Below are 13,803 nucleotides of genomic sequence, written 5' to 3' on the forward strand. Positions count from 1 at the left end.
AGTATTTCGATTTAATTCCGTCGTAACGTTCCGTTCTGCCTTTACTACGTCGCGTCGGGATTTAGACGTTTGCACCTTTTTAAAGGGCGATTCGACGGCTGCAACGGCGATGCGCTCCTCACGTGGAGCCTTCAAAAATAATTCGACCCACAAATCACGGGTGACGCAAAGCAGATGTCAGTTGCCACTTCCCGTTTCGCGCGAGACGTAACACAATGAGCCACGCTCTCGATGGGGAGAGGAGGGAGGAGAGGGTCTTAAGGAGAGAGAGACACGTGCCCTTTCCCTATTTTCGGCGGCTGCCGAAGAAGACAGATGTCGGGGGCCGTCTTAAAGATTTTGGAGGGGCGACCCTTTTCGGGGGACCGGCGAGACTCTCTTTGAGACGCAGTAAAAGGGAACGCTGAACGGAACACGCCCGTAAGACCATTGTACTATTTAAGCAGATGTTATCCAATGAATACGCAATGTATAATATGAATCGCGGACAAAGGCCACAATTTTTCTAGGGTGCCTGAGAATTTTTGCATTTTCGCCTCATCGTACGTTACCGCTGTATGCCCCGATAATGAGATATCTTATCAAATAATCCTTCTCTTTGACACACGTGCGTTCGAATCGGTTTTCTTTGTTGGCGATAAATCGATAAATAATTTATTAATATGTCTCTCGACACGGTCAATGAGATGCATCCTCATTCTTCGCGTCGTAAGCGTGTATCGATTAGGTAAACAATTATTAAAATTTATTGAAGATTTCATAAGCAGGATATCGGGGTAATTAACAATTTCTAGTATTTGAATCAACAATCTAAAATACCGAAGACAGAAAATTGAATTTATAAATTGAAATTATAAATTTGAATTCCTAAAATTTTTATAAAATATTTTTGGTGTTCACCGTTTTCAATGTATTTTTAAATGCTAAATAATTCGAAAAAAATTGAATGAAAAAAAAAATACTTTTGATTTCAGCCCCTATAAAAATAATTTAATCATTTAATGTTTTATTATTCAATTGAAATTTATGTTTAAAATGATTTTACGTATTCGAAGAAGAGAGTTCTTTTTGTACTCTTTTTCGATATACAAATTACGTGACACTGGATAATCTAAGATAAATATCAAAAGTTTGCACACTTTATAAATAAATCTTTCAGATAGGCAGAATCATTGCTTCATATTGTCATCACAACATCATTGTTCATACATGAAATATTGAGCGTGCTTTGTCTTCAATAGATCCTTCGCGAATCTGGCGGACGTGTGCAACGCAATATTCTCGACGCTTAAAAATTCAAAGAATCCAATTAAAAGACCGGATGCCCCTTTAACCGCAACGAAATGTGTATTGTCTCGTCCGCACTCGTATGACGCACGGAAAACGCAGCAGCGCATATATCTGTGTCTGAGAATACACGTGCCTGAAAGTTATCATTTTGAATCACCTTTTTTTTATTTACTTTATTGCAATCGCTCGCCATGACGTGTAGCCGTGACATCAGGCGTTAAATTAGAATTAAGATAGCTTGATGTATTGATTCTCTCGATGATGAAAAAGCGATCGCGAGAGATATCGCGTTACATTAGATAAAAAAGATGAAGAAAGGGTACCAAATCTTTGTGTTTCTTTGTGTTCCATTTAAGAGTCTTCCTATTCCAATTCAAATGGCAGTAGTTTTAATTCCTCTTTAAAAAGTAGATATTACAAAATCGTGTTACTTAATTTAAACGAAGTAATAAATAAATAAAAATAAATAATATATTTTTCGGTTCTTCAGAATCTTCAATAGGTCATTATTTGAATACTATTTATATCTTTTCGATGAGACATGAGTAATATTTCAGAAATATAGGAAAACATATACACTGAGAGAAAAATTTTTTTTTAATGAGAAAAAATACATTTTTTGAAAACTGTATATATTTAGATATAAGCATTTGTTTGTTCTTAAAAATATAAATATTTACTTTTAAGTAAATGGATATATTATCTTAAGTGTAATTTTGTACTTTTACATTTTTTACATTTAAATAATGATTTTACAAATAAGTTAATAATATTGTTAAACTTAATTAAATTACTTTCGTAGATTTAAAAAAACTGATTATCTTAATTATAAAAATTATTTAATAGTAGATATTTTGTAGAACTGCAAGAAAAAATTATTCAATTAAAAATTATTTCTTCATTTTATTTACATAAATATTTCAATTAGAAATTCAATTAGAAAGTTAAGAAATTCTTAACTTGACTGCAAGTAAATGAGCTATTAAGACCCATTGACTAATTAATTTTTTTATGTTTGTACAATTTTTTTGCTATATGATATTTTTTCTCTCAGTGTATCTGTCAGGATTAGGTAGATTAATATATATTTTTTTAACTAAATTAAGTTAATGGCTTATAAAATTAATTTAGTTAAAAGTTACATGAGTTACAAGAACAAAAGACTAATTCAATTAAAAGTTATGTTAAGATTAAATTATTCAAGTTAAATTAAAAGTTAATTTTGAAAAGCGTTATTCATATTAAATTAGAAATTCGTAGTTAAATTATTCAAAACTATTATAACATGGATCATGAAATAAATTTTTAATATTTTATTTGTAAATTAAGTTTATATGAAATAACAAAGGCATATTGTTATTTTGTGTTAGAAATGTATGTTTTCTTTCGCATATGAATTTTTAACTCGGAAAAAAGTTAATAAATCAAAGTTTGTGTTTCAAAAATAAATTTTTGATAAAGTTACAAATTGAATAATTTAAAATTAACTAACAACAAGTTAAGTTGAAAGATATTGACATTTTAACTTTATTATTTAACTTTCAACTTTTTAATTACTTTTTAATTTACTTACTACCCAACTCTGATAAACATATGAAATATATAAAACCACTCGTTAAAATAGATGCTGAAAAATTTAAGGGACCAAAGGGGTATCGAATGCATCGATCGGTTCGCAAAGGACAATCGCGCTGTCGAGCGCGAGCTATCGAATACGCGATCTCTTCTTTCATTCACCCACGGCCGCCGATTTCGCCCGCGCCTGTTTGTCGCAGCCAGCAACGGTCCCGACTACAAAGAGCATCCATGTCTTTTACAAAGTGCGGGACGCGACATCGCGTATCCTTCGGCGGAGAGGGTTTCCCGTTGGACGAAGCGGAGTCGCGCGAATGCGCTGGTCGCGGCCACCAACGCCGGCGACGGGCGGCGGCGGCGGCGGCGAGACGAAGCCAACCAGCCAGCCAACCTCCGCTCCGTACCCTTGAACCTAACAGACGCTCGCGACGTTGCCGCCTCGTGCAAGTATGCCGCGGCGTGAAGTGAGGCGCGGAGAGGAACACGACGTTCGTTCGTTGGTTCGGTCGCGCTCGGCTATGCCCGGTGCGTGCTTTCTTCGCAAGAATTCCGAGTGGCCATGCCGCTCTCGCTCCTTCTCCTCCTCTCCTCCTTCTGTTCCTCCGCCATCATCTTCGTCGTCGTCGTCGTCGTCGTCGTTGTCGGCTGGCTGGCGCGACGCCGAACAGGCTGACGTCACGCGCGTCAGCGTTACGCGTAGCGTTACGTAAAAAACGTGCGGCTGGCTGGCTGGCTGGCGAACTCTACTCGGTGGAGCGTGTCGCCGCGTTGCGTAGCGTTGCGTAGCGTTGCGTAGCGTTGCGTAGCGTTGCGTAGCGTCGCGGCGACGCGCGCGCGCGCGCGCACGTTCGCATAAGCGGCCACGTCGTTGAGCCGGACGCGCTGCTGCTCCGCCAGCGATTATGTCAGCCTTTTAATAACGGAGACGAGCGCGGACGCGCGTTTAGCATATTCACTGTCGCTCCACCGACATTTCTCTGCCAATCTTTAAATTCCATTCGCCGTGAACGGCGAGATAGAGTCCCGCCGGTCGTCCCCCCGCTCGCCGACGCTCGTATCTCGTAATTCATTCCGCGTTTAGCATGAAATGTACCGTCAGATCTCCAAGGTTGACTCGCTCGGCACGTAGATCACGTACGACGTTATCGCGACGATCGGATGGCCGCGATTAGCGGTAAACGCGAGACGCGGATGCGCGCTTCACGCGGCGTTGAGCCCTTTTCTTATCGCGTCTTTGTTTAGCGTCGCGCGTTTAGCGTATGCACGTATCGTCTCTGCTTCTCCCTTGTAGCTGCGCAGCGCGAAAGAAAAAAGAGAAGAGCCGCGTATAGCGTAAACACGCGGCTGAGAATCGGATAGCCATATTTAGAGCGCTAAATGCGCCGTGCGAATAACGATCTTCCGACGAGATGCGGTCGAGAAGGCGCGGCGGCGGCCAGCCGCGACGTTTTTCCTTTTTCTTGCTCCCTTTTCCTCTCTTTTTTTTTCTTTCTTTCTCTCTCTCTCTCTCTCTCTCTCCTTTTTACGTGATGCTGCGCGCGACTTCGTGACGTCAGCTGCCGGTCGGTTGTTCGGTCGGTCGTTCGGTCGGTCTTGTCTGTGCTCAACGGACGTGGATTCTCGCGGCGTTGGGGAGAAAGCATAGACAAACATAACCCACATAGAACGGTCCCTCGAGCGCGGCAGGGTCAACGTACGACGAAACCGGAAATTCGTCGTCTGCCACGAGCGTCGCGAGAGTCAGGACTAGGAGAGCTCTCATTTTTTCCTCTTTTCCCTCTCTCTCTCTCTCGCTCTCTATCGCACTTTTTTCCATCTCTACTGTTTTATTTTTTGTTCGACAGCGCTTAACGCCACGCGGACCCGTGTTATCCGTCTTATCGGGCTGTAAAACCGGGCTAACAGGGCGCGCTTGAACGCCAGGGTACCGCGTCGGATGTGATCGGATTACGCACGGCAGTTTTTTGTTTAACAGCGTTTCTCCGGAGGTAGAGAAGGAAAGAACACTCGTCTGCTCCACTCCTCTCGGGGCGAGCGTCGGAGCGTTATACGTTCGCGTTCCCCTCTGCGAGCGATCAATGCAAAATAATTGTTTCAATCGGTAGTAATTAGTTTTCGATAGTAGTCTTATTCTCAATCGCGCGGCAAGCTACGATGAGGATATACGAGATCTAGGAAAAAAATCGAGTCTCGATCCGCCGTGGATACGCGAGTTAAAGTGTACCGGCGCAAACTGGGGCAAATGACAAACCGGTTTCGAATATAAATAGAGTAACGATCCTTTTGCAAGTTGCTGAAAGAATCCCGAGCGTCTAAAATCCGAAGGAGGTTTCTTGAATTCGCGCCAAGGTTGCGAAGAAATTTTTCGAACGGGACCTGCTTTCCACCCTTCCATCTTGCTGCGACGTACTCGCAGGGGGATCAGCGGAGTCGATAAAAATTCTGACGTGTGGTTTCAAAAATAATTCCACGTGCGCTGCAACGAGAGACAGTGGCTCTCGAACGATCAATAACATTGGACAATGATATTGTACGATATTCTTTTAGACAATTCAAAACACAAGCTCAATATAGCGTCCAGATGATTAATAATAGAGGAAAGTCGCCGATACTAGCCTCCTAAAGCGGCATCCCTGTATTTCTCGGAAATTAAACGTTGCACTGTGTATTAATATTGACAAAACGTGATTGACATAAATAATTAAGAAAATAAGAACGCATACACTGAAGGAACGATTTTGTTGAATTAGATGTAACAATAATTATATTGGATCATTGAAATAATTACATTGCACAGAAAAAAAGGATTCGGTAACTTACCAAATTTGGGAATAGTTATCAAATCCTTTTTTTCAGTGCAATATTTTATCAACGTAGTTTATATATTCATGGTTTTTTTCTACATAAAATTTGCTAAAAACAAATTTTTGAAAAGGGAGATAAAATTTGCACGATCTTCTCTTGCAAATTGCATAGTTAATATTTATTTGAATCAAGAAAATAATGTTAAAATAAATATATAATATTTACTTGAACATATAAAAAACTTCCAGTGTAATTTATCAATTTATTTTGTAATTAACTTTTTCCTCACCGAGCCGTATCTAAATTCTACTGTTACTGCTTACAATTAGAGTGTCAGTTTTAGAGCTTGTTCTTTTTTTGGATCATGTTGCAAAAACATTAATCGTTATAAAATATGACATAGTATTATAAAAACTGTTATATCATCTGATAGAAGATACTTTTTAGCTCATATTTATATTTTTAAAGTTTTATGTTTAACTTTTGTTTATGAAACATTGACTGCGTTCAGCAGGGAAAGCAGCTTTGCGAACTGTTGTAAGATTCTTTAATATTATTGGTTTATAAATTTAGGTCGGACACAGGAACTAGGGGAAAAAACCAATCGTATTAAAGAATCTTACAACAGTTGCAAAGCTGCTTTGTCCGCCGAACGCAATCATCCAAAAACAAAATAGGGCGCCAGTATTCGCGACTTCTCCTCTAGATGAATTTCTTGATTCATCAATTGAATCAAACTTTTACAGAACAAAGTTACATTTGCACATAATGCGACTGAAAGCTCAGTCGATGAGTTAAAAGAATATTCGCCTAACATTGTGCGATAATATTTAGCGTGTGGGGGGTCCGTTTTAAGCTCATCCTCGAAGATTAAACGAAACCGACGGGACGACAAGCGACGCTTCCTTTCCCCGTCGCGATTCAAACTTGTCTCTCACAGCCGCGTGACTTACACGCTCGCGGGTCCGAAACCGCAGAAATCCGAGAAAGGCGAATTGCAGCGAGAAGGAGCACCGTCGCCGAGCCATCCTCTCCGTGCCCGGCGTGCTCCTTTATCCGCCGCGCGCGTCCGTGTCTCCCGTTCGCACGCCCGTGTGCCATTTACGAGGCAAACCGGTTTACGCTTTTTGCGAGCCTCGCGCGCGGCTTCGCGAAGAATGTTGATTTTTGCGATATATACCGCTTGGGAACCTAACCTACATCATTATCCGGATGAGAGCTGACTGCGCTCTCGAACGCGGCGCAAGTTGCACGAAACTGTCTCTTTAGCGCTGACACGAGCGGCTCTTGCCTCGGAATATTCGAGGAAAGGATCGCCCGCCTCGAAAATCACCCGGCGATCTAATTTTAAACCTCGCCTGCATTGTTTGCGAATCCGCGCTGCTTTGTCATCGTCTCGTTTCATGGATGTTTTGATTATATACAATACCGGTTAAAGACCAATCGAAATTTAAAAACTGCATGCTTCATAGGACATTTATTCCTTTTTTTTTCCTCATCAACGACAAAAAATTATGGGCTGTGAATGCTATTGAATACCTAAATTTCTGAAATCAGCTGTAAAGAACAAAACGACGAATAATTTGCCGCGTAAATCATCGCATTTTGCCGCAGTTTCAGATAAATAACTTTTAAACGAGTAAGTGCATCCAAATATATCTTCACATGATTACTTATTAGAATTTTATTAGAGAATACATAAACAAAATTTGATTTTATTCGTAATACTACTGCCTCATCAAATTTGTAGAAAATTATTATAAAACGCGATTTTATACTGAAGGAAAAATTACTAAATTTTAATAAATAGTTATTCGAATAGTACTAATGAAACATTTATTAAATGTAAATACATATTTATTTAGTATTAGAACTACTGATTCAATTTAAGTATTATTTTTTCTTATAGAATAAATATTTAGGTACCGCAAGTAAATATTTCATTAGTACTGTTCGAATAAATATTTATTAACGTTTAGAAAGTTTTTCTCTCGGTGTAAGAATCAAGAGCAACCTAAAATAACTTTTCTTTAAACCAATGAGAAGAGTTGCTCAAATTTTATACAGATGAATATATAATAAAACAATCAATAAAATGTTTAATGCTTAATTGAAATGTGACACATATATCCCTTTAAATGGGTTGCATGAATATTCATCATATTGAAAATCTGTAAAAACAAAATTGTTTCGCTAAAACGTACACTGTCGAAAACGTCATGAGATTCAATGTATTTTTAAGTTACACGTTAAATTTAATGTATCTATGACCGAAAAGCGTGCGCATGAAATTTAGTGCACTTTTGGCAACATTAAATTTACATTAAACGTACATTAAATGTTTTTAATATGTCAGCTTGAAATTTACTTCCGTTACGTTACATTAAATTCTGCTGCCGATTTTTAACAGTGCAGTATTTCGTAATATATATATCGCGAAATGTTTACATTAGCCCGTAAAAACAAATGTAAATTGAGGGAAGTCGATGTAGGGATTCGTCATAACGAAATCGAATCTGTCTGATTGTCAGGAATTTAATTTTCAGACGCAGAAGGTCGGGACCTCAATTTCACGGAGGAGAGAAATTCCTATCGAGTTTAATCTTTTAATTCTCACCCGACCTTCGGTTTCGCCGACCCACCTCAATTAATTTAGATCGTTTAAAGCATCGATTCAATACTTTCGTGTTGTTGAAATTTTCAGTGAATAAAAACGAGGTTTCGAAACATTGACGCAGTTTATTTTAATCACCTGGACTAATTTAATCGTGAGTAGAGCCTCGCGTTCGCTATCGAGATCTTGCGTTATTGAACCTCCGAAAAAGAAAAACAGTCCACAATTGGACTTGAGGGGGAGTCTTCGAAAAACAATCAATTCGACTTGAGAGGCTTAGACGAAGGTTAATTTCTGTCTCGTCGGATGAGAACGGTCCCACGTGGCGCATTTCAAGCCGTTTTCGTGAAGGCGCGCGAGAAAGGAGGAGGTGCCTCGCGGCTGCGGGTCTTTTAACAGTGGCATCACGAATGAAAAATGATAATGAGGCGCACAGTGCTGTAGGTTAGTGAGAACAATAGCTCGCGCTTAATGAGCTGGGACGCATGCGGCTCGCGTGCCCGTGTAGCAAAAATATATTTTCGGCGCCGTGGGCCGTGCGCCGAATGACGAGCGCGAGGAATCGCCGAATTCGTCCTCGACCATGGAGTCGCAAAATCGCTTCTCTCCGCCGCGCCGTTCGCTTCGCCGTGGAATTTCAATTTCTGTCGTCCGCCCCGTTTTGCGTCATTTCTCGCACGTGTCACTCGTCGTCCGCCGATCTTGCGAATGTAAATTACCGCCGACGTCTCGTTCCTCTTCGTAAACGCGTTACGACATTATTTTACATTACCGCGATGCGCGGTATCTGAGATAAATAATTGAAGGGCTTCCTATAAGAACCAAACAAGTCCATTTTTTTAAAATCTGGGTTATAGCATCAATTCATCCTTTATCAGTATCACGTCGTGAACAATTTTGATCTGGCAAGAATCAGAATGAGACATATAAATAATAATTAGCCAATATAAAATTTCCAGCAAGAATCCCAAACAAGTCCAGGTTTTTTTAATGGTTTCCTCGACATATTAATTTTAAAGTCTAAATCTTTAATTGTAAATATATTATATGTTTGGAGAACAATTTTACTATAATATAAAAAAGAATTATTTTATATATATATGTATATAACGATTTTTTTATTAAAAGCAATTTATAAAAAATTGTAAATAGAAAAATGATTAATGTTTTATACATTAACTAATATTTCTTTTTTCTTATTCCTTATTATCATAAAAAAAGTAAATATAAAATATTATAGGATAAGTAGTAAATGTAAAATTTTCGCAAGAAACCGAAGAAGTTTAGAGGTTTTATTTTTTTAATGGATTCCTTGACATATTAATTTTAAAGTCTAAATTTTTGCAAATGTGTTACATGTTCGGAGAAAAATTATATATAAAAAGGAATAATAAAAGGATGTTTCTTTCGTTGAATAATTTATAAAATTTTGTAGATATAAAATGGAGAAATTAATGTTTTATACATTAATTTCTTCCTCTCATCCTTTATCATTATTAATGCCATAAGAAAAGGTAAATTTAAAATATTAGAAGATAAATAGTAAATGTATTTCCGCAAGAGAACAAGTCTAGAAGTTTTTTATTTTATATATATTTTTTTTATTTTCTTACATTTACTATACATGTCCGGAGAAAAATGACGATATTTGCACAATGAACTGTTCGAAGTTGAGAAGTTTTTTGTTTCCTGAAAATTTAACTTTTTGGTTTTCATAGGAAATCCTTCAATTTCATTTAGCAATCCTCACGGATTTGACGAAAAGTTGATGCCTCTGTATGACGAGAGTGTGCACGTGGTATCTCTCTGATAACAACGCAGATAGATGAAATCCGCGTGTATTTGGCGAGTCGCGGCGATCGCGGAAGATTTCGTTCGCGCGAGAACGCCGGGAGATCGGTGAACGACGATCGGCTTCCAGCAAACGGTACGCGGTGTGCATCCCACCGCGGCGAGGGCATTATCGGCGGCGAGTCACGAACGGGTCTCTCGGGTGCGCGCGCGATCGGGAACCGGTTGGACGAAACTTTCGAAAATTCCAGAATGACGTAGTCGCGCGCTCGGCGGGTGTGCGAGCGCAGCGGGCGAAGACACACGGCCGCTGCTTCGCTCATTCTTTATTTACAGTTACTTACGTAACGAGAAACGAGCCTCTCCATCTATTTATCTCTCTCTTTCCCTCTGTCGTTCGATCTGTTCGAATAAGCCGATTCGCCACTCGATCGACACCGGATATTCTCGTGCATATAGATAAAACGTGCGTGTACGAAAATAACATCGCGAAAACGAAGCGCGTCGCGCATGCATCACACACGTGCACTGCAAGCGGAAATGTTGCTCACTTACCTCGTTTTCCCGAGCCCGTTGCTCTACCTAGAGGACACTGACAAGAAATCACTGGCGCAAGTAACAACGCCGCCGGTGAACCGCACCGGGCAAAAACCGGGGCTCATTGTAAGTCACGGCGGAGAAAATAATCGCGCCGTGATAACTCTCGCGCGCTGTGCGAGCGAGCGGACACGGTTTTCCGACAATCGACGGAAAAAGTCGTTTGCGCAACTATTGCCGCGAGAAAAATTAATACAGGATGACACGGTTCATTGAATTGCGATATCATACGCGGATATTTGCCGGAATAAAGCTCGATCGTTTCTTAAAAAAAAAGGGGGGGGGGATATCGTTGCTCAATCGAGCAAATTCTAGGATTGTCCATCTCCTGTGGTTTCTCGTGATACATTACAAAATAATAATAGCTTCTTAACTCTTTCGTATCCATCATTGACTTGAGGCAACAATCTTCAGATCCATCCAGACATCAAACTAATCAATTTGAACAACAATAATACATCCGTAGAGCACAGAATAGCAAAAAAAAATATTGCTACAATGTTTCAGCAATATTGCAGCGATAAAATGTCCGTTTCAGATGTATTGATGCGTAATGTTACAGCAAATACAGCTAATACAATATTATATATATTGCTGAAATGTTGCTGCAACATTATATATCAATATTTCTGAAGCGGTCGTTTTACCATTGTTGCAATGTTGCTGAAACATTGCAGCAATATTTTGCGATGCTTTTTCTATGCTGTGCTGTATGGCAACATTTTGATTTTGCCAAAACCGTTAATAAGAAAATTATGAAAAAAATTAGGTATCATCTCTGTATTATTGGAAACAATAATAAATAGAGAAAAAAATTTTTTTCATGTAGAATTAATTCGAGGTTGAAAGGGTTAATAAACGCGTATGATTATTTCAACACGTAAACCAGAATAATAATTCGTTTGCACGAAATACGCGCGTGTTTTCGTATACATATAAGCGTACATAAAATTTCAATAAATATAAAGATCGTACATTCCTGATAAGAAAGTTAAATGTACTCACGTGCGCCGCGTTAAATGATCAATGGCAGTGGAGCTCGGTAATTTGTGAAGAACACCTGGATCTGGTAGATCTTTAGCAACTGTTTGGCCATGGTTGTCTAGAAATTATGAAAATTTATTATGAAGCACGGTTCTCCTTCAAGAAGACGCAAGATAAATCTTGAAAACGAGAAGACTTACAATTAATAAAAACACTTTAATAATAAAATTCTCAATAAAAAATGTATCAATTCATATTTTTATTTAAATTTATTGCGTTTTACAATTTTATTTTTAAAACACGTGATTCGAAAATATTTATCAATTTAAAAATATATTACATGCAACAATTGTTTATCAGAATTGAGTAAGTTAATATACTTTTTTTTATCTAAATTAAGTTAAAGTTAATGGTTTATAAAATTAATTTAGTTATATTAAAATGAATAAAAAAACTAGTTAAAAATTTAACATTAAGATTAAATTAAGTTAAATCAAATTTTAATTTTGAAAAGAAAATTAATTCATATTAAATTAAAAATTCAAAAGATTTGAAATTAGATAACTTAAAACATTATAATATGGACCATCAAATAAATTTTAAATATTTTATTTGTGAAGTACTAATATTTACCTGAAATAACAAAAAATATTGTTTGTTATGTGGAACTGTATTTTTTCTTTTACATAAATGAATTTTTAATTTAGCAATAAAGTTAATAAATTAAAGGTTATATGTTTAAAAAATAACTATAATAGTTAAAGTTAAAAATTAAATCTTCTAAAATTAACCTGTAAGTTAAGTTAAAAATTTTTAACTTTGTAACTTGATTATTTAACTTTTAACTTTTTAACTAGTTATTACCTAATTCTGATTTTGACACATCATTACATGTATAGAATTACATATCATCGATATTATTGACTTTTTACCTCGAACAGAACTCTTCTCCGTTTCATCTTTGGTAAGGCGACATTCATGCTCGAATCCGTCCGTCAGTTGCCCGGACACCCTCCAATCGTGTATTTCCTTCCGTAAAATGTAAATGGGATCATTGTTGTCCGCGCTGGCGACGCAGGTCTCGTTGGACAAGCGAATCTTGTGTTTCACGTCGTCGCGTACCATTTTATTTTCCCTTCGCGAAAGAAGCCGCCGTTCGCGGAGACCTCGCGACTTCGTCGTGCAACTTTTTACGATGTTCACGTCCTTCGAGGGCCGCATCTTTTGCGACGACGTTTCTGCGGATACGGATCTTTTTTCATCAAGCATGAACTTCGCGCGTCGCTCGAAAGAATTGTTTCTCGAGGACACGTTGATGGCGGCGTTTCTTCTACAATTGCGATATTTAATTCCCTGTAAGATGTCAAACCGTTGCAATTACAAAACAATGCAAAAATGGCAACAAATAAGCGTAAAGTCATACATAAATCGGTACCATAATGAACAATGAAAATAATTAATTACGGATTAATACATTTAATTTTATTTTATTTAACAATTAAATCTCGAAAGAAAATGTTCGAGTGCAGAGTATTGAATAAATTAAAATAATATGAGAATGTATATAAATTAGATTATAAAAGGCAGCGTTCGATTGCAACAAATTACAAGTGATAATATTAAGAGATGAAAAAATCGGATTATTCTCTGGCGATGAAATAATAATACTAATCAAATTAATTAAGTAATAAATAAGTACTGTTGTATCCGCCATAACATCAGAGTCATAACCAAATATCTGACTTTATATTTCTCATAAAGTGCATATTAAAATTAATATTATGTTATATTATATTACACTTAAAAATTTTTCGACATTTGTTTGATACACGTATCTCTTTAATGAAAAATACATGGCAATAGAGTAACGAGACGAATTTTTTTTCTTTTATACTAGCAGTTCTGCAACCTATTACTTACCACTGACAATTTTGACCTTGGTCCTTTCCCAACTGATATGGAGTTCTGCATTCGTTCAGTCTGAAGTGTTAATTAAAAAGTTAAGGTTTGTTTGTGTTGCTTGTCAAAATGAATTGTCCGAAAATAGAACTCGGACAACAAAGAGATGTGACTGGTTCTAGAACAAGCTCTATTCAAATATTTCGTCATTTGTGGTTACTTCAAAGTAGTTTCCTGCACGCACCCAA

At 37.8% G+C, this 13,803-nt stretch overlaps 1 protein-coding gene across 1 annotated transcript in view; it reads right to left on the bottom strand.

Moving 5' to 3' along the window:
- Window positions 1-13,803, bottom strand: part of LOC105195553 — a 96,703-nt gene that overhangs the window by 79,620 nt on the left and 3,280 nt on the right. The window contains 2 exon segments of the mRNA XM_039447962.1: window positions 11,678-11,774; window positions 12,589-13,009. Of these exon segments, the coding sequence (XP_039303896.1) occupies window positions 11,678-11,774; window positions 12,589-12,781 (290 nt within the window). The 5' untranslated portion in view covers window positions 12,782-13,009.

This window comes from Solenopsis invicta, chromosome 4, assembly GCF_016802725.1.
Source record: "Solenopsis invicta isolate M01_SB chromosome 4, UNIL_Sinv_3.0, whole genome shotgun sequence".
NCBI lineage: Eukaryota > Metazoa > Arthropoda > Insecta > Hymenoptera > Formicidae > Solenopsis > Solenopsis invicta.